At 46.1% G+C, this 21346-nt stretch overlaps 1 protein-coding gene across 2 annotated transcripts in view; it reads right to left on the bottom strand.

Moving 5' to 3' along the window:
- ITGAL (integrin subunit alpha L) overlaps nt 1–21346 on the bottom strand; it is a 52295-nt gene that overhangs the window by 28787 nt on the left and 2162 nt on the right. The window contains exons 2-12 of one of the 2 annotated variants that reach the window (XM_055341188.1): nt 14612–14715; nt 13236–13338; nt 12292–12386; nt 12109–12176; nt 10479–10596; nt 10223–10353; nt 8719–8864; nt 3564–3696; nt 3278–3428; nt 290–363; nt 76–208 (exon numbers count right to left, since the gene is read on the bottom strand). In XM_055341188.1, coding sequence (XP_055197163.1) covers nt 76–208; nt 290–363; nt 3278–3428; nt 3564–3696; nt 8719–8864; nt 10223–10353; nt 10479–10596; nt 12109–12176; nt 12292–12386; nt 13236–13338; nt 14612–14666 — 1207 coding nt within the window. In that variant the 5' untranslated portion in view covers nt 14667–14715. Of the gene's footprint in view, nt 1–75; nt 209–289; nt 364–3277; nt 3429–3563; nt 3697–8718; nt 8865–10222; nt 10354–10478; nt 10597–12108; nt 12177–12291; nt 12387–13235; nt 13339–14611; nt 14741–21346 lie in introns of those variants that run through there. The other variant, XM_055341189.1, reaches the window with a different exon arrangement.

The following is a 21346-nucleotide window of genomic DNA, read 5'->3' as shown; positions in this document are numbered from 1 at the left end:
CCCTCTGCCTCTCTCTCTCTCTCTCATGAATAAATAAATAAATAAAATCTTTTTTAAAAAAAGAAAAGTACTCACCCAAATATCCTGCTCTCGCTTCTGGTGTTAGTGGTTCATTCCCAACAAATGTGTCATCTTGCAGGTCTGCCTTGAGGTCTAGAAAGCCCCCAGCCCAGTCCTTGGCTCCGACTGCCCCTACAATGCAACGGTCCTGCCCAGGGAAGGAGACAAGTGGGCTTAGCTACGTTCCCACAACATCCCTCAGCCCCCCTGTTCCAGGCCCGTCACCCACCTGGCTGATGTCAGCGCTGAGCCCACTGGAGGACAGCTCCATGTTGAAGGAGGTCAGGTCCTGTTTGCTTGTGCCTGAGAGCAAGGTAAAGAGAATGGGTGGACACCCAAGGAGCAGCAGGGACAGTGACACTGGAGAAAGACTGAGAAAGAAACCTGGCACTGACCTTCAGGCAAGGCAGAAAGAGTCCACAAGACCATCAGACTGGCAGTGAACGTGAGTGGAGTCTGATGTGAAACCGCGAGCCCCAGACTCCACTCGGCCAAGATGTAGCTCTGCAGCTCTGTCCTCACTCAGGCTTCCCCACTGTCCAGCCTGGTGAACCAGGACTCAGCCCCTTGCTCCTTCCCTTCTCCTCGTTCTTTCTCCAACATGTCACCAAATCAGGATGGTTTTATCTTCAAAATGCATTTCCCCCTTCTCTGAATAGTGTGTTTTGCCAGTACAACAGTCCCAGCCATCCTACCCTCTTGTTTAACTCTTGTACTAGCTTTACTCACTTGGTCTTTGACTTCATTCTTCTTCTTATCATGTCTTTTTTCCACAGAGCAAGTTGGAGTATCTTTTTTTTTTTTTTAAAGATTTTACTTATTTTTTCATGAGAGACACAGAGAAAGAAGCAGAGACATAGGCAGAGGGAGAAGCAGGCTCCCTCTGGGGAGTCCAATGCGGGACTCGATCCCAGGACCCCTGGATCATGACCCGAGCCAAAGACACTCAACACTGAGCCACCCAGGTGTCCCTGGAGTAATCTTTTTAAAAAAATGTATATCAGACCACACATTTCCCTTAAAAACCCTTCATCACTTGCCATCGCCCTTTAGATGAAATCCTCAGCTGCTTCTGAGGAACTGGAAGGCCCCTACCTATCTCTCCTGCTTTGTCTCATTTACTCACTACACTCCTGCCATGCTGACCTCTTTCCTGTTCTCTAGCTTGCTCACCCTCCCCGAACTCCTGGCCCTGCACTGGCTCTTCTCTGACTACAGGGCTCTTTGCCCACATTCCTCATGTAGCTGTTTGAGTCTCATCTTTCGTGTTTCAGCTCAAATGTCATCTCAGAGTGAATTCTACCTCCATTAAAAAAAAAAAAAAGGTATCTAGAAAGGCCTTCCTTGTAAAGCCTATCTAAAGTGGCTTCCCCCAGTGAAATCTTTCTATCCAGTTTATTCATTTTCTTTATAGCAGCTATAATAGTCTCTAATTATCCTGCTCATTTGTTTTCTGTCTTTATCCAACCTGAATTTGAGCTCCATGCTGACAATAACCTTGAGTACCTTATTCACAGTACCTGGCACCTGGTTAGTGCAAGCCTGAATTATTAATGAAAATCATCCCACCAGCCTTGCAAAGCTTCTGAGAGGAATGAATTAAATGATATCGAAAAAGTGTCTGTTACCTGCAAGCTTTCAAGGAACATAGCAATTACTGTGAAGACTTTGTTCATTCACTGCATAAATATTTAGAGCATCTAGACATTTGGTGCCAGGGATACAATGGTGAAAAAGCAGGCACAGTGCTTGTTGTGACAGACCCCCATAGTGTGGTGCGGGAGATGGACACGGAACAGATAATTTAATACAATGTAAGTCTCAAGGGCTCCGATAGGGAGCATGTAGCCGTTACAGCAGCACCCGGAAAGAAGCACCCAACCTAGGCTGTGGTTCGGGGAGAACTTATCAGAGGAAGTGACTTCTAAAATACAATCTGAAGCACTAGTAAGGGCAGGTCAGATAGAGTATCAGAGCCAGAGATATCAGTCCTGCAATTTATAGAGGGCCTGCAAGGTACCAAGCGCTCTGAGAAGCAGTAGTTAGGGTGTGAACTGTTCTCTAAAAAAAAAGATATTTTTACGACCTAAGCCCCAGTTCCTTAGAATATGCCTTTGTTTGGAAACAGGGTCTTTGCAGTGTAATCGGGTTAAAATGAGGTCATTGGGGTGGGCCTTGATCCAATATGGTCCAGGGTCTTATAGTGTCCTTATAAAAGAGGGAAATGCGGACACGGAGAGAGAGAGAGACATGCACAGAGAGAAGAGGACATGAAGGCAGACACACAGGGAGAAGGTGGCCGGATGACAGAAGTGACGCAGCCACAAGCCGAGAGATGCCAGGGACTGTTGGAGGATCCCGGAAGTCACAAGAGGTGAGCAAGCGTTCTCTCCTACAGCTGTCAGAAAGAGCATGCCTCTACCTGCCCTTTGATTTCTGACTTCTGGCCTCCAGAAGTGCAAAACAATGAATTTCTGTTGCTTTATTAAGCCGCTTGGTTTTTGGTGCTTCGTTACAACAGCCCTTGGAAACTAATACAACAGCCAAACGTTGCAATGCTGTGAGATTGGTATTATTATCACCATCTAGCAGAGAACAAGCCTCAGAGAGAGAAAGTGACCTGGCTGAGGTCACACAGCATGGGCAGAATGGATTCTTGAGCATCTACCCTGTCCCATTATATATACCACATCGCTTCTTCAACTGAACCCAGCACCAAGCCTGTGTCCAAGCAAAGGGGCCTTCCCAGGGGGAATCCTGGAGAAATACCCTCCCATAGCAAGTCTTCCATCTGGCGAGTACAGTCCAAAACTTCTCTTCTTCTGGGTGAAGAGGGCCTGTGGGTTCCCTGTACTCAGGCCCTGGGCATTGCCACCTAAAGTAATCTGATTACAAAGGAAAATGAGGGAGCTGAGTATGGGATTGAGAATTCTACTCCTTCCACAGGCTTTGGTTGACCAGCAGGCTAGAGGTTAGTTCTGGGCCCCATGCTGGACCAAGCTGAGTTTTACGGGAAACATGGATTTTCAGAGAGAAACTGCTCCTCAAGCACCCTCCCCCAGATTTTCACCTGGGGCCTTTCCAGGAGAGCTCTTCACACAGTGTCAGATACTCTGTAAGCAGCCCGATATCATCACTCAGCATGTCTCTAATCTGATGTCCCAGATGAGCTTCTGTTAACAACTTCCCAAATTCTCTCCCCAGATCTGCCACTCACCCTCAATGACATAAATCTTCTTTTGCAGCTCTGTGAACAGATCTTTAAGCTTCTCAAATGTGTCCAGAATCTTTACAAACTCCTCCGCAGGTTTTGAGGCAAATTGGTGAAGTGTTTCCTGACTTCTCTTGGTCGCAAAATGCTTTCCAATCTGGGTGGGTGTAAAGAATGGAGAGCTGGCATCCCCAGAGTGGCTGACAAAGCCCTAGCCCCGAGGAGAAAGGGGAGTGGGGCTCAGGGAATAGGAGAGGAAAGATGAGATGTAGGAGGCAGCCAGGACCCATACCCCAATGATGTAGCGGATGATGTCTTTGGCTGAATCAATGTTGGCACGATCAGTGGCTTCCCCATCAGTGATGATGATAAGCACTTTGGTGGCATCTGGACGGGCCCCCAGGTCTTGCCGGAATACCTCTCTCCTGTGTCCAAGAAGGGGTGTGTGTGAAAAACTCCTCCAGATAATGAAGTCTCCCTCCACTCAACCAGCTCATTGAGTCACTGTCCTGATTATGCAAAAGCTCTTTTCCCCATCCCCCAGGGAGTATTCCCAGCCTTCAAATTTCTCTTCTGAACCTCCTGCCTCACCCTTGCTGCCACACCTCTCTTTCCAGACCTGCGGTCTTCAGTGGAATTCTGGGTGGCCAGGAGGCAGTCCCAGAACCAATGGGCAGTGACAGGGAGGCTTTTTGAGGAAGGATTTTGGGCTTCCTACTCTCCAGTTCAACCACATGACCACAATTATCCTTTCATCAGTTAGACATGCTGAGGACCAGGTGAGATTTCAATATGGAAAATGGGCTCCTTGGCTGGAGAAAATGGGGAAGTCACTTTTCCAGAGCAAGCTCATCTGGCTCCCCTATCATCCCCCACCATCACCAGGCTGCCTGTAGATCTCTGCCACAGCAAGTCTTTAGGGAAGTGAAGTGACTTGTTTCCATGTCAATTTCCCCAAACCATGAGTTCCTCAAGAAAGGAACATATCTGATCTGCTGCTGAATCTCTGGCTCCTGACACAGAGTAGGTGTGCTCAGTGCAGGTGATATAAAAGGAAGAAGGGAGTTCTGAGCACTGGACAGGCCAATGCTCCAAAGTCCCACTTGCCCACAGCCTCCTTCTGGAGTAAGCCAGGGTGCCCACAGTTTCTGTTGGGACAGCAGTTCTGTCTGCACCATCTGATCCTTCCCTCCTCATCCCACAGCTAACCAGAGACAGATGATTAATCCTAGAGCAGCCAGTCTACAACCCCTGACTTATGATGTGACCTGCCTTGGGAGCAGAAGCTGAAAAGTGACATGGAGGGGCCACAGTGGCAGGTGTAAGAGAGATGCAGAAAGGGGGGCCACAAAGCAGAGTGGAGCTCTGATGAGCAGAGCCAAGGCCTCTGTTCCATCTTGGATGTAAATTGTTTCCCTAGCCTTCACCCACACGGACACGGCGTCTCACGGCTCCTGTTTGTGGATTTCTACCCTAGTTTGAACCACCATCACCTCTCATCTGGATTTTTCAATAGCCTCCTACCTGGCCTCCCTGCTCCCACCCTGGGGGCCTGGAGCCTAACAGCTCTGCAGCCAAGGGGTCTTTTTAAAAACATAAATCCAATGATCACTCCTCTGCTCAAAACCTCCAGTGACTTCTCATCTCACTCTGAGGCAAAGCCAAAGTCTTCCCTATGGCCTCCAAGGTCCTGAGTGCTCTGGACTCCCATGGTCTGTCTGACCTCTTCTCCTACTACTTTCACCGTTGCTTACTTTCCTCCAGTCACACTGGTGTCCTGGGTCTTCTCGGAACATCCCAAGCATGTTCTCATCTCAGGGCCTCTGCTATTCCCTCTGCCTGGAATGGTTTTCCCCAGGTATCAGTGGCTGCTTCCTCACTTCTGAGTCTTTGCTCAAATGTAACCTTCCCTTATTTTCCTACTGAATGCTTTCTTCTTCTTTGTAAGACTTACATCTTCTACTATATTATCTGACTTACTTATCATGTCTATTGTATTTCTCTCCCCTTGCTACATTAAACCTCAAGAGGGTAGAGATTTTTGTTTCATTCACTGCTATATTCCCAGAATCTAGAACATAGCAAATGACAACCCACAGGCCAAAGCCAGCCCACAGCTTGTTTCTGTATGGTCCATGAGCTACAGGTGATTTTCATATTTTTATAGATTTTATTTATTTATTTATTTGAGAAAGAGAGAGAGCACAAGCAGGGGGAGCTGCAGGCAGAGGCAGAAGGAGAAGCAGGCTCCCCACTGAGCAGAGAGCCCAAAGTGGGGTTTGGTCTCAGGACCCTGAGATCACAACCTGAACAAAAGACAGCCACCCAAATGACTGAGCCACCCACCTGACTGAGCCACCCATGCCCCCTGTCAAGAAGTACTTATAAAATATATTTCTCTGCTCCTTTTAGCTCCCATGGTTGACACTTTTGGAGTATCCTCCCATCCTATCATGACCCCTTTCTCTAAGAAACTGCCCTCTTTCCACAGAGGTGGGATCCAAGAATCCATGTCTGTGCCATGTGACTTTATGCCATAAAACAGAACTGGGTGGACCTGTGGACACCTAATCTGGGGTCAGCCAATCAGATCTTCTTTCCTGGAAGCTGGAATTCAGGTTATTCATCTGAATTGAGTAGCTGAGGCTGTCATTTTTTTTTTTCCAGTGGACATGGCTTACCATGTACCCACCAAAGCTGTCTACAGAGAGCGAAGACATGACAGGTCAAGTGAACCTCAGAAGAAAAGACTTGGAAACACCTATGTAAAGTCTTGAGGAGATGCCTCACATGCATGTTTAACTTCTGTAAATCCAACTATATGTGCTTGGCAAAGAAATGACAATGAGAAAAAGAAGTGTCATAGCACAGGAGGTCTTTCCTGCTCTTTCACTCAATTTGAGTGCATGCCCAGGGTGAGCATAAGATGAAATATATAATTTTCTTATCTTCCAAATCGTTTTCAGTTTCCAGGGCCACTTTAACATCTAAAGATAGGTATTTTTATTTTTATTTTTAAAATGATTTTATTATTGTTGTTTTTTAAGTAGGCTCCATTCTGGGCATGCTGGGCATGGAGCTCGGTGTGGGGCTTGAACTCACACCCCCAAGATTGAGATCTGAGTCAGTCCACTTGCCCTGGCACTGCTGCGGGCTCAGTACCAGCCTTTGTGTGTGGGCACATGCCACTGTGGTGCTCAAGAACAGCCCATGGAAGAATCATATGAATAGGTGGTGACTAAGGTCATACACCAGTGTGGACACGTTTGGATTTCCAACAGCTACCCTGCTGGGCTGTCATGGAAGATATGCCCCGAAGGTAGCATTTTCATCACATCTGAATGTGATGATAGAAGCCCACCACAAATATGATCACTCTGGGGCCACGGGATCCTCAAGTTGGTACTTCCAGAACTCTGTCAGAAGGGAGACACTGGAACAAAAAACCCCAGGTTCTAAGATACTACAGGAAGGTTCACCTCGAGTGGAACAGAAGGCCTATGAGTGTCAGGAATGTGGAAAATTCTTCCAGTAAAAAGGTAGTATAATCTTGCATGAGAGAATTCACACTAGTCCAAAGCTCTTTGAGTGTACTTCTCGGAAAAAATGCTTCAGAGGCAAAGGCAATTTTGTTACACATTGGCAAATACACACAGGAGAGAAGCTCTATCAGTAAGAGGAATGTGTGGAAAGCTTTAGTCAACGAGGTGGCCTGGCCATTTGTGAAAGATCCCGCACTGGACAGAAACCCTATGAGTGTGCTATTTGTCAGAGAGGCTTCAGGAGTCAAAGTAACCTTGCTGTTCGTAGAAGAATTCATGGTGGTGAAAAGCCCTATAGATATCATCAGTGTAGAAAAGTCTTCAGTCAGAAAGGAAGCTGAATTGTTCACATCAGAATCCACACAGGCCTGAAACCGTATGCCTATATACACAGTGCAGGAAGAGTTTCCAAATCAGGGGGAACTGTGTCCTTCAAAGCAAAATTTACACAGGAGACATACCCTATCTGTGTGGTCTATGTGGGAAAAGCTTCAGTTAGAGAGAGTCTGGCTGTGCACCAGTGAAACTGCTCACAAAGACTCACCCTTTGATCACTCTCTTCAAAGGAAGTTCTCTTTATGAACATAAAGTACACAATCCTCAGATCAGACAACCTATCCAATTCCATGGAATGAATGGAGACACTTTCAGAAAGACTATCATTGGCTAGGACAAACTGGCTTTTCTCTTTTCCCCCAAATGAGTATGAAAAGTAAATGTCTTATTTATAATGATTAATAAAAACATAAAATATACAATATGGCCCTTCAACGCAATCCAACTACATTCATCTAGGCCTCAATTTATTAATTTATTTTTAGAGATTTTATTTATTTATTCATGAGAGACAGAGAGAGAGAGAGGCAGAGACATAGGCAGACGGAGAAGCAGGCTCCATGCAGGGAGCCCAATGTGGGATTTGATCCTGGGACCCTGGGATCACGCCCTGAGCTGAAGGTAAACACTCAACCGCTGAGCCACCCAGGTGTCCCTAGGCCTCAATTTAAACACAGCCATCTGGGGATCCCTGGGTGGCTCAGCGGTTTGGCGCCTGCCTTTGGCCCAGGGCATGATCCTGGAGTCCCAGGATCAAGTCCCGCGTTGGGCTCCGGGCATGGAGCCTGCTTCTCCCTCCTCCTGTCTCTGCCTCTCTCTCTCTCTCTCTCTCTCTCTCTCTATCATAAATAAATAAATCTTTAAAAAAATAAATAAACACAGCCATCTGGTCCAACTCCAGAGGAAAAACTTCTACAGTAGATTTAGGAAATCAGAATATGCTCTCTTCCAATGTGGGGCTTGACTATATTGAATTTGTGAACAATTCAAGGAATTCTTCAAGGAAAACTTTGACTAGTAGAGATTGTCATTCACACACTGACTTCAAAAGCTGATCCCTACATAAGATGTGACTGTATCATGACTGCCATGTTCACAAGCACTTTCCAAGTCTTGGTTCTAGTTCCTCATGAGGCCTGGCAATACTTGCTGTACCAAAGGCTAATGAACTATCCCTGCATCCTCCCAAGAATTTCCCTCAGGGATTCAATTAATAAAGTAGATTTCTGTTACTTACAATTCAAAGAACCTGGACTAGGGAAGCTTTGGTGGTTCAGTTGGTTAAGCGTCCATCTGCCTTTGGCTCAGGTCATGACCCCAGGGTCCTGGGATCGAGCCCCGCATCGGGATCCCTGCTCAGCAGGGAGTCTGCTTCTCCCTCTCCCTCTGTCCCTTGCCCTGCTCATGCTCATTCTCTCTCAAATAAATTAAATCTTAAAAAAAAACTGGACTAAAATTGCTCCAGTTGAATTTCTACAATAATCTGCCCATTGCTAAGCCTACACCCTACAACCTGAAGAAGCCAGTGCCAACTGACAGGTGGGCTCTCTCCTGCAAAAGGGGACTCACGCGACATAGTTGATGGCACCAAAGGTGTTGGTCAACAGGCGCATGTGTACTACTTTGCCCAGCAGAACATCAGGGTTCTTCACCTTCACATAATCCAAGAAATTAAATTCTGTTTTGCAGTCTGTGGAAAACTGAACAGCAGCAAACTGGAAAAAGAAGCAAGAAATGAAATGTCATTACATATCCCTTCCCACTTGTTTGCTCCAACTGATTTTTTTTTAAGATTTTATTTTTAAGTAATCTGCACACCCAACATGGGGCTCGAACCCACACCCCCAAGATCAAGAGTTGCACACTCTACTGACTGAGCTAGCCAGGTGCCTCTTGCTCTAACCTATTTCTTTTCTTTTCTTTTCTTTTTTTAAAGATTTTATTTTTAAGTAATCTCTACACCCAACATGGAGCTCGAACTCACAACACCGAGATCAAGAGTTGCATGCTCTTCCAACTGAGCCGGTCAGGAGCCCCTTCTTTTTTTTTTTTTTTAAGATTTTATTTATTTATCCATGGGAGACACACAGAGACAGAGAGGCAGAGACACAGGCAGAGGAAGAAGCAGGCTCCATGCAGGAGTCCAATGTGGGACTTGATCCTAGGACTCCAGGATCATGCCCTAGGCCGAAGGCAGGTGCTAAACCGCTGAGCCACCCAGGGACCCCCAGGAGCCCCTTATTTTTTTAAGATTTTATTTATTTATTCATGAGAAACACACACACACAGAGAAAAAGGCAGAGACACAGGCAGAGGGAGCAGCAGGCTCCATGCAGGGAGCCCGACGTGGGATTTGATCCTGAGTCTCCAGGATCAGGCCCTGGGCTGAAGGCGGTGCTAAACCACTGAGCCACCACGGCTGCCCAGGAGCCCCTTCTAATCTATTTCTTATCCAGCACCTGGGTAACCCAACCCCCACATTCCTGTCTCAAAGCATTCTTTTGAAAATGAGGTAATGTATGCACAAACACAAAAATAAAATTAAATAAACCTTTGATCCCTTATGCAGTGATGTCTGCTATACTCCTGTCCTTGGCCTGTCCTCCCCAGTGGGGATGGTTCTGCTGAGTGACCCGGCTAAACTGGACACAGCTGGTTGGGCCATAGACGGCCACTTGGCTGCCTCGAGGCCAGTCAGAATCTATTCTCCAAGAATTTGGAATTTGCAGAGGGAGAGGTTGGTGGAGACGACAAAAAACCCTCCTGAAACTTTAACATGTGAATTTAGGAGCTTTCCACAGGCCCACGTGATCCAAAGAAGCTGAGGAAGAACGTGCAGAGAGAGAGAAGAGGGAAGCAAAACCCAGAAGCAAACCAAAACTCCCCAGAAATGAGAACTAAAGAAAATCCCACAAACTTTCTATTCCTTAGTTCTTGTCTCTTCCAGAAGTCCAGTTACAACCATTCCTTTAGGTTCTGAAGACACCTCATACTGAGTTTTTCTTTTATGCCTTAAGCTAGCTCAAGTAGGTATTTATTGCCTACAAATAGGAAAACTAATTAATAGATTTACCTGGTAGGAAGAGTTGCTGAGTTTCTTCATCACATCCTTCATGAAGTCCAGAATTTTCTGAAATTCATCTTGCTGCAAGCTCATTGAACCATCAAACAGAAATACCAAGTCCACGTTGCCCTTTATACATTCTACAGAGGCCAGGCACAAAGGGACTCGATGAAGTGTCTCCACGGGTTGGCCTGCCCAGGCTGCTTCCCTTGTATGAGCAGCCATCTGGGAGGGATGTTTACCCACTGGACCCCCGGCTCCTTACCCTGATAACCAGGGCGCCCTTGCAGCACAACACCTCTCAGATTCTGGTGGAAAAGGTAACACAGGCCACTTAGGTAGACATTCTGATCACATGTCCGAGACAGCCCAGGGTCACAGGCCTGAAGGAAGCAAAGGTTTAAAAAAAAAATAAAGAGTTGGGGCTTCTTCCTTTGTATATTCTGGGCATCACCAGCGAAGAACAAGAACCTTCAGAGTCATCATCTCCTGACTTCACTCCCTACATCCAACTGGTTACCAAGGCAAGGTAATTCTGCCTCTGGCTCTTCTAGGAATTTCTCCATCCCTACCACCAAAGCTGTATGCCAGTGGATACTCACTGTCTATAGAAGAGTTTAAACTTTGGAGGTTGGCATTCATACTGTTTACAGGTGGGGACTCTCCTACATTTCCAGGCCAATCCCCTTCCATTTCTAATTACACATTCTGTGTTTAAGCCAAATTACTCACTATTCCTGGGATATACAATGTTGTTTTTTTCATTTATGACTGTTTTTCCTGCCAGACTGAAATTTCCTGAAGGTCAGAGCTCATATCATCTTTGTATCTCACTCCTCTGACCCTATGAGAACTTAGTACACCGGCTGGCATGTAATAGTAGCTAAGTAATCAAGCTCCAAGAAAATGCTAGATAAATATTTCCCTCAGTCAGCCTTCTACCTCTCATATACCCATGTTTGAAGATGCTGCTGGGATGAACTGTAAAGATCAATGGACTTAGAATCAAATGGGAATTTGATTCAAATCCTGGCTCTACCATGTGACTTTGGCCAAGCCTCTTAAACCCTTGGGTCTGTTTCCTCACATGTAAAATGTATATTGGGCAGTCAGGTGGCTCAGTGGGTGAGCATCTGCCTTTGGCTCAGGTCGTGATTCCAGGGTCCTGGGATTGAGTCCTGCATCAGGCTACCTGTGGGGTATACTGTATACTGGGCACTCAGGTGGCTCAGTGGGTGAGCATCTGCCTTTGGCTCAGGTCGTGATTCCAGGGTCCTGGGATTGAGTCCTGCATCAGGCTACCTGTGGGGATCCTGCTTCTCCCTCTCCCTCTGTCTCTGCCTTTCTCTCTCTGTCTCTTATGATTAAATAAAATAAAATCTTTTTAAAAAATGGGTATACTGATCTCTGCCTCACCCAAGTACCTTGAACATAAAGGAGATAAAAGCAGCATTTTTGCACCACTAGTCATTTATGTACACTTCACAATTTCTGCCTATCATGCATACTCTTATTTATGTAATGTTTTATTTATTTTAAATTTACCCTTTTTTTTTAACTTTAGCTTTACCCCAAGCAGTTTGATCCAAGAAATCATGAATTTGATGTGTGGTATATATTTCCTAAGAAGCCATTAAATAAAGATATAAGTATAAAACATCAAAAGTTTGTGTACCACCAAAAATCACCTCTGTATGTCAATGGGCACATTTCATATTTGGAAAAAAACTGACATAAGTAAGAGCTCAAAAATAGTTGGCTCACACTGCATTCTTAATAAATCCTGATTAATTCGGTATCTCTCTGATGCCTGAAATCTTCTATAGGATTTTTACTCCCTTTGCCTTCCTTCTTTTTAATCTGTCTTTCTTAGTATCACTACATGAGATTCTTACCAAAAGCTTTCCACTTATGAAGTCTGTCGCCAAGGTCATCCCCAAGTACTTGGAAGTATAGTTGGAACCTGTAGGCACCAGGAGATTGATTGGTCTGGAGGAACTTAGGTACCGAGGTGTGGTGGGGCCAGCCTCGACTTCCCTGGGACAGTATTCCTCCCAGGCCCCTCACCAGTTACTCACCACTCAGGCTGACTGGTAGGCAGTGGCCAGTGCCTGGCTGGCATTGATAGAGGTTTCCTGTGCTGTTCCCCTCACCTGGAGCTCCCACGACAACCCTGATGAGAAATCTCACCTGTGAGATGAAGTTGTCCCATCTTTACCCACCCACTCCTACCCATTGGGGGGCTCAGATCCACAAGTTTCTCAAAGCAACGCAGTCTGTCCCCTGTAGGGAGGCTCCTCAGTCCCCACCTCTTCCCTATTCAGAGGCGAAAATTCTAGAAAGTTAAGGATCTTTACCATTTATAGTTTAGAAAAACTGAGGTCCAGAGAATGATGTGCCAGATGTCACATAAGTTCGCTCAATCAGGCAACAGTTCAAAAGTCATTTATGAAGGTGCCTCAGTGTTTCGCTGCCTAACGTGTGCCTTGGGCTCAGGTCATGATCCTGGTCCTGGCTCCTGGGTCCTGGAATGGAGCCTCACACCTGGCTCCCTGATCAGCAGGGAGTCTGCTTCTCTCTCCCTCTGCCCCTCCACCTGGTTGTGCTCTCTCTCTCTCAAATAAATAAATAAAATCTTTTTTAAAAAGGCATTTATGACATATCTACTCTGTGCTAGGTTGGGGCATGTATTGGGCATGAGGGGAAAAATGAGAGAAACAAAGTCTCTGCTGTCAAGGAGCTCACTGTCCAGCCCAAGCGCTACTGGGGAATTTAGAAGTGTTGCAAAGCCTTTTAGGGGCTGTGATATTTCCCCTTCTATCAGGCACTTAGGTGGAGATTTAAGGATGGACTGTGCTGGTCCTACTATCTGATGGCCTCGCTCCTCCAGAAGGAAGACCCTTGGCACCTGCCGGTTTCCCGACCTGCGCCCCCCACGCCCCCTACGCCCGCTCCCCCGCGGGCTGGTGTCCTGGTCTCCAGTCCTGGCTCTGCGGGGCAGGGGGGGCCAGGGGCGGCTCACCGGTCTCCAACCTGCAGGACTCTGTACCCAAAATGCCTCCCGGCGTGTGGGAAGGAGAAGTTCTGCACGTGCTGCACTTCCAAGTTGTAGCCTGAGGCCAGGGCTGAGGGAGACCAGAGGGTGCGGTCAGTCGGTCAAGCCGGTCAGCGGTTCCGGCCAGCCAGGGTCCCTGCAGGGGGCCCCAGAGCCGCAGGCGCTGATTGGCGGTCGCCCACGTGCCCCAAGTGGGCGGCCCACCCACAAAGACCCGGCTCCTTCCTGCTGGGGCCACCCGCCCGCCGCTGCCTGCTTGGGAGGCAGAGCTAGACCTTCCCCCTCGGGCTTCCCCTTTCAGAGCCTGGACTCCGGGAAATTGGAAGCAGCAACTCCCTACTACCCAGAGCCCACTTGGCCTGCTAGCAAAGAAGGAAGGATGAGAAGGCGTTGGTCCGTGAGATAGAGGCAGATGGAAGGGGCCCCCCGTGGGATGAGGTTGCCCCATCGCAGGGTGCATCTCCCTACACACCCACTTCTCCCTTGGGCCTAGGACCCTAGATAATTGGCCTCAGGCTTCTGCCCACAGACTCATGGTTTCAAGGTCCCCTGATCCCTGTGCAGCTGCTTCTCATCTAATGCTCCCTTACTGCCCACCCCGCTGTGCACCAGGCTCTTCCTTCCATTAGATCTCAGGTTGGCCCATGTCATCCCCCACTTCAAGCGGCCTAGTATCATCCTTTGCAAGCCCCTAACTGTCCTTTCTGGCCCTGCTTTCTTCCAGGCATCAGGCTTCTTTCCCAGGCATCCAGGATGGCAGAGAAGCTGCCCCACCGTTTGTTCATGAACGGACTGAGGTCCAGAAAGAGCAAAGTGCTGAGATGGTACACAGTGGTGCCATGGGCAGGACCAGACCCCAGCGACTGCTCCAGGTACCCATTAGCCATCTGCCTTTTTAAAAAACCCTAAGCCAGAGATGCCTTCAGCTCAGGGCATGATTCTGGGGTCCTGAGATCCAGTCCCTCATCAGGCTCCCCACCGGGAGCCTGCTTCTCCCTCTGCCTATGTCTCTGCCTCTCTCTGTGTGTCTCTCATGAATAAATGAGTAAAATCTTAAAAAATAAAAAATAAAGACCACACTCTGTATCTCTGTTGCCACCTGTGTCTTCCTTCTCTTTTCCTCCAGACCTTGCCTCTACTTTGGACTCTAACCTCTTTTTTTTTTTCTAACCTCTTTCTTTTCTTATCCCCTTCTCCCTCCAAGATTCCTAACCCTCATGTCACCTGTGGCCAATCCCACCGAACACTAGCTGCTCTTTTACTCCAGTTCCACAAAGTCCTGTGGTCTCACTGGACAGAGACACATGTCCCTTGCCTTCCCCTCCATTTTTTCCCTTGCCTACCGAAGAGGGAAGGCCCGGACAGCAGCAGCCTCGTTATGATGATGTAGGAGTTCATCTTTCCAGCGGCTGGAGATGTCTAATCAAGACTCCGGTCTCAGAGAACCCTGGGGATTTGGCAACCAGACAGACTAAAAGAGGGAAATAATAATGCCCCAGGGCCTCCTGCAGTGAGACTTTCTCACAAAGACGCCAAGCTGGTGACATTGGGTGGTGGTGAGCCTATAGGGCTTGTGAAACCACATGGGTTTAGAGGAAGTGTAAGAGGGTTAGAGACACTTCCTGTGCCCGCTTGCATTTTCACATCATCCAGGAGCAGACAACACAGTAGGTAGCAACCTCCTGCCCAAGAGCTGCTGGTTCCTTGTCTTTCACCAACACACAAACTGAAGACTCTGTCTTTTAAAGTTCAGCATAGAACTGGTCAAATCAACTGTGGCACAATCATAATGGAGTGCCACCTCGAAAAAATAAGCGACACCTGGGTGGCTCAGTTGGTTGTCTTCCTTCTTCTTCTTATTTTTTTTAAGATTTTATTTATTTATTCATGAGACACAGAGAGAGAGAGAGAGAGAGAGAGAGAGAGAGAGAGAGGCAGAGACACAAGCAGAGGGAGAAGCAGGCCCCATGCAGGGAGCCCAACGTGGGACTCAATCCCGGGTCTCCAGGATCAGGCCCTGGCTCAGTCCAAGGTCTCCAGGATCAGGCCCTGGGCTGAAGGCAGCACTAAACCGCTGAGCCACCTGGGCTGCCCAAGTGTCTTCCTTCAGCTCAGGTTATGATGCCAGGGTCCTGGGATCGAGTCCCCACATGGGGATCCCTGTTCCACAGGGAGCCTGCTTCTCCCTTACCCTCTGCCTGCCATTCCTTGTGCTTGTGCTCTCTCTCTGTCAAATAAATAAATAAAATCTTTTTTAAAAAATGAGAAAAGAAGGAAAACAATAAGGTAGGAAAAAAGAAAAGAGTGACATAGCCTTCTCTTGACATTGAAGGATTCCAATAATACACTGATAAAGAAAAAGAACAAGTTACAGACAGTAAATTTAGTAACTTACTTTTATTCTGAAAAACAAAAATATCCACAGAATGGGAGAAAATATTTGCAAATCACATATCTGATATGGGACTTGTATCCAGAACATACAAAGAACTGAACAGTAAAAAAGACAAATGGCCTAACTTTTAAAGATTTTTTAAAAAATTGATTAGACACACACACACACACAGAGAGGCAGAGGGAGAAGCAGTCTCCATGCAGGGAGCCTGATGTGGGACTCCATCCGGGTCTCCAGGATCACGCCCTGGGCTGAAAGCGGTGCTAAACCACTGAGCCACCCAGGCTGCCCGGCCCAACTTTTATTTATTTATTTTTTAATTTCTAAAAATATTTTATTTATTTATTCATGAGAGACACTGAGAGAGAAAGAGAGGTAGAGACACAGGCAGAGGGAGAAGCAGGCTCCATGCAGGGAGCCAGACGTGGGACTCGATCCTGGGTCTCCGGGATCACGCCCTGGATTGAAGGCGGCGCTAAACTGCCGAGGCACCCGGGCTGCCCGGCCCAACTTTTAAATGGGCAAAAATTTTAATAAACATTTCTCTGAAGATGATACATAAGATTTTATTTTATTTATTTGAGAGAGAGAGAGAGCATGTGAACGTACGTACACCCACACAAGGGACAAGCAGAGAGTTGGGGGAAGGGCCGAGAGAGAAGCAGACTCTCCGCTGAGTGTGAGCGCAGAGCCTGACTCAGGGCTGCATCCCAGGGCACCAGGATCATGACCTGAGCCAAAACTGAGAGTCAGATGCTTAACCGACTGAGCCACTCAGGCGCCTCTGAGGATAACATAAAAAAACTGCTAACATAGACAAGATGCTCAGTATCATTAGGCTTTAGGGAAATGCAAATCAAAGCCAAATATCCCTTTACAGTCATGGGGATGGATAGTATTAGAAGGGAAGAAAAGGTGCAGCCCGGTTGGCTCAGTGGTTTAGCGCCGCCTTCAGCCCAGGGTGTGATCCTGAAGACCCGGGATAAAGTCCCACGTTGGGCTCCCTGCAGTGAGACTGCTTCTTCCTCTCCTTCTCCCTCTGCCTGTGTCTCTGCCCCTCTCTCTTTGTGTCTCATGAATAAATAAATATAATTTTTTTTAAAAAAGGGAAGAAAAGAAAACGTGTTGGTGAGTGTGGAGAAAGAGGAGCCCTTGTACGTTGCCAGGGGGATATAAAATGACTAGCCCCAAACTGGAAACAATGCAAATGTCTATCAACTAATAAAGAGATCAACAAAATGTGGTCTATGCATACAACAGATTGTTATTCAACCATAAAAAGTAATGAAGCACTGATCCATCCCATGACGTGGATGAACCTTGAAAACATTACGCTAAGTGAATGAAGCCAGGTACTCACAGACACAGATTGTGTTATTCCATTTAAGTGAAATGTCCAGAATATGTAGATCTATAGAGACAGGACATTAGATTAGTGGTTGCCAGGATGGGGATGGTGGGGAGTGAGGAATGACTGCTAATGAGTACAGGGTCTCTTTTTGGGGTGAGGAAATGTTCTGGAATTAGTGCTGATGATTGTACAATTTTATGACTATATTAAAAACTACTGAATAGGGATGCCTGGTTGGCTCAGTAGGAAGAGCATGTGACTCTTGATCTCAGAGTTGTAATTTTGAGCCCCACGTGGGGTGTAGACATGACTTAAATTATTTTATTTTTTATTTTATTTTATTTTTTAAAGATCGTATTTATTTATTCATGAAAGACACACACACACACAGACACACACAGAGGCAGACACATGGGCAGAGGGAGAAGCGGGTTCCATGCAGGGAGCCCGATGTGGGAATTGATCCCAGGACTCCAGGATCACGCCCTGGGCTGAAGGCAGGCGCTCAACTGCTGAGCCACCCAGGGATCCCTTAAATAAATTTTTTAAAACTTAATTTATTTTTTAAACTTGTATTTATTTACTTGAGAGAGAGAGTGCACAAAGGGAGAGGAAGCACAGACGGAGAAGGAGAGGCAGTCTCCCTGAGGAGCAAGGAGCCCCATGTGAGGCTTGATCCCAGGACCCTGAGATCATGACCTGAGCCAAAGGCAGCCACTTAACTGACTGAGCCATCAAGTTTAAAAAAACTTTAAAAACCACTGAACTGTACACTTATTTAAAATGGTGAGGCTTGGGACGCCTGAGTGGCTCAGAGGTTAAGTGTCTGCCTTCAGCTCAGAGTGTGATCCCAGAGTCCCAGGATCGCGTCCCACATCAGGCTCCCTGCATGGAGCCTGTTTCTTCCTCTGCCTGTGTCTCTGCCTGTCTCTCTCTGTGTCTGTCATGAATAAATCAATAAAATATTTTTTAAAATAAAATAAAATAAAATAAAATGAGGCTTGGGGCACCTGGGTGGCTCAGTGGTTGAGCATCTGCCTTTGGCTCAGGTTGTGATCCCGGGGTTCTGGCATAGAGTCCCATATCCAGCTCCCCTCCAGGAGCCTGCTTCTCCCTCTGCCTATGTCTCTGCCTCTCTCTATGTGTCTCTTATGAATAAATAAATAAAATCTTAAAAAAATAAAATAAAATGGTGAGTCTTATGGTATGGGAATTCTATCTGAAAAAAAATGTTAAAAATGAAGGGGCACATGGGTGACTCAGTCCCTTAGGCATCCAACCCTTGGTCTCAATCAGGTCTTTATCTCAAGGTCATGAGTTCAAGCCCCATGCTGGGCTCCATGCTGGGTGTGGAACCCACTTAAAGAAAAAAAAAAGGAAAGAAAAAAAGAAAAATAGGAGTTGAAATTATGTGTGTGTGTGTGTGTATGTAAAATCTGAAAGGAAACACAACTGAACTCCAAACAGTAGTTACTTCTGAAGAATAAGATTTTCATATTTCTATATTGTCTGAATTTTTTTCTTCCAAGGAGGATGTATAACTTACGTAATTTCAAAAATTAAAAATAATTAAAAATGCAACAGAATAGAGGAACTTGTATTTGCTTATGGGAAAGTGGGAAGGATGTTCAGATTTTCCCTGTGTTGTGAGGAAACCCTGCTCAGCTTGCAAAGCCACTGCCAGTGTTACTGCCCCTGGGGAAGACTTTTGCAAACAGATTATCTGTAATCTGCTGCTAGGCAGTTGCAACTGACAAGTTGCCTTCTGGTACTTAGATAATATCAGATAGTCTTTTTCAAATTCAGTTAAAATCAGATAATTTGGGCTGAGTCCTTTGATACTATGTACAGTAGTTACAATTTACAGCTAATCAAAATCTTTTGTTCTGAAATTACAAAAAAGAATACACATTTAAAAATTCAAACATAGAAAGAATAAAAACTCAAACATTACAGAAGTGTGTAAAGTGAAAGGATAAATGCTCCCTTTTAACATACAGCCCGCACTTGTAAATCTCAAACAATTTAGAGCCATACAGTCTTCTTGACACACACACACACACACAATATATATATATATATATAAGTTTAGTTCTAGTTCTAGAACTAGTTCTAGTAATTAACCACACAGGTTGGACCTGTTTGGAAAAACTGTAATTATCTCACCACAGAACATCTAACCCAGAATTAATAGTCAAATCGATCCTCTCTAGAGTGAAGGTTTTCCTTTAGACTGTCTTCAAAATTTAGATTCTTAGGGCTTTTGGGTGACTCAGTCAGTTAAGTGTCTGCCTTTGGCTCAAGTCATGATCTCAGGGTCCGGGGATTGAGCCCCAGGTCAGGGCTTCCTGCTCAACAGAGAGCTTGCTTCTCCTTCTCCCTCTGCCCCTCCCTCCACTTGTGCTCTTGTGTGCTCTGTCTCTCTCAAATAATCAAAATTTAGATTCTTGAATTAGGGCTTAAGTTTATAGAAACTTCAAGTTTATCAGTAATAACACCTGGAACAGAAAGAATTCAGGAAATGATCTCAAAGTAAGTCTTCGTTGCTTGGATCATAGTTTATGTGTATGCATCAGCAGGCAAGTGTACTCATTTACATATTTATCAGATTCTGGTTTTCAGTTTAAAAGAACAAAAGAATTTTTTTCCCATCTGTTTGAGGACTGTAAGGCTGAGGACGCTACAAAAGTACAAGTAAGCCCTGAGAATTCTAGAGTGTCAGGGGCTCCATGTTGGAGAGATCAGGTGATTTCCCTGAAGAGCTGGGTTGCAGAGATCCCAGGCTGGGATCACGTGAGGAAGTCCTGAGGCAGGATGTTCCTTACATGCGCGCTTGCGCGCGCGCGCGCACACACACACACACACACACACACACACACACACACACTTCGTTAGTCACTAGCCTTCATCATATCTCAGGTTGTCAGTTCTCTCTGAGGGCCCAATTTGGTCTCTCAATTCCATTCCATTTGTTCAAACCCCCATCAGTTCTCAAGGAACAAATTACAGCCACTACAGCCATTCCTCCACTCCACAGCCTCTAGAGAAGGTTCTACCTCCTGGGGAATTCCAAATTAACCTAGAGAAACCTAAGCATGTTTCTCTTAGGCTTTACAACCTCGGGTAATTCCCCTTTTGCATACATAAGATCATGTCCGAGATTGTTGGCATGGCTTTCAAGGGCCTTGTTGCCTGTCCACACTCTGCTCTAACTTAGTTAACCAATGACTCCACAGGGTTTAAATAGACAAAGTACCTAGAGAAGAGCCTGAAACTCAGAGCATTAACCATACTGTCACCCCATCCTGAGGAAATTAGCTTCAGTAGGTGTTTTCTGTTTGATGTTATCTCGGCTGCATCAAATGAACAGTACAAAACCGATTGTGCTGGGGCACCTGGCTGGCTCAGTGGGTGCAGCTTGCAACACTTGATCTCACGGTTGTGGGTTTGAGTTCCACATTGAGGATAGAGATGACTTAAAAATAAAATCTTAAACAAAAAAAAAGAAGAAGAAAGAAATTGATGGTGCTGGCATGATGACAACTGACCGTACCCAAGATCAATGCCCAAGTGCTCGCTTCAGCAGCACATATACCAAGATCAATGCCCAGGGCAAAGGTCACCTTGTGTAGACTCAACACAACAGATGCCAGCTCTCTTCAGGATGGCTTAGATGTTTCCTTACCAATTGTCCCATCATTCCATGAAAATGGACTCAAGCATATCATCTTGCAGGGAAGTGACAAATGAGATCCTAGACTGGGAAGTTCTGGGGTACCCAGAATCTGTGCATCTTTTTTTTTTTTTTTTTAAATCTGTGCATCTAAGATGGAACCCATGGCCTGGATGCCTCAGGTCTTCTGTGTCCTTTGTAAGGTAAAATGATTTCAGTTATGTCTTATTTTTCTAGAGGTTCATCTGAAAACAAGAGAGAATTTTCTCTTGCTTTACTCAAGAGAGTAAACAAGACTTTGTGTCTAGCCATTTCTCATCTTCATCATAGCTCATTCCCTGGTCTGACCCAACATCACCTTGTGTCTGGATTTTGTGGTCCCCCTGCTTCCAGCCTTGCCCCTACCAAAGTCTGTTCTCCACACAGAAGCCAGTAGGATTCTTTAAAAATATAGATCAGGGATGCCTGGGTGGCTCAGCGGTTGAGCATCTGCCTTTGGTTCAGGGTGTGATCCTGGAGTCCTGGGATCAAGTGCCACATTGGGCTCCCTCCATGGAGCCTGCTTCTCCCTCTGCCTATGTCTCTCTCTCTCTCTCTCTCTCTCTCTCTCTCTCTCTGTGTGTGTGTGTGTGTGTCTCCTGAATAAATAAATAAAATAT

The sequence above is a fragment of the Nyctereutes procyonoides genome, unplaced genomic scaffold, assembly GCF_905146905.1.
Source record: "Nyctereutes procyonoides isolate TBG_1078 unplaced genomic scaffold, NYPRO_anot_genome, whole genome shotgun sequence".
In the NCBI taxonomy this organism is placed as follows: domain Eukaryota; kingdom Metazoa; phylum Chordata; class Mammalia; order Carnivora; family Canidae; genus Nyctereutes; species Nyctereutes procyonoides.
The sequence above is the reverse complement of the archived record's forward strand: the minus strand, read 5'-3'. Positions and strand labels throughout refer to the sequence as shown.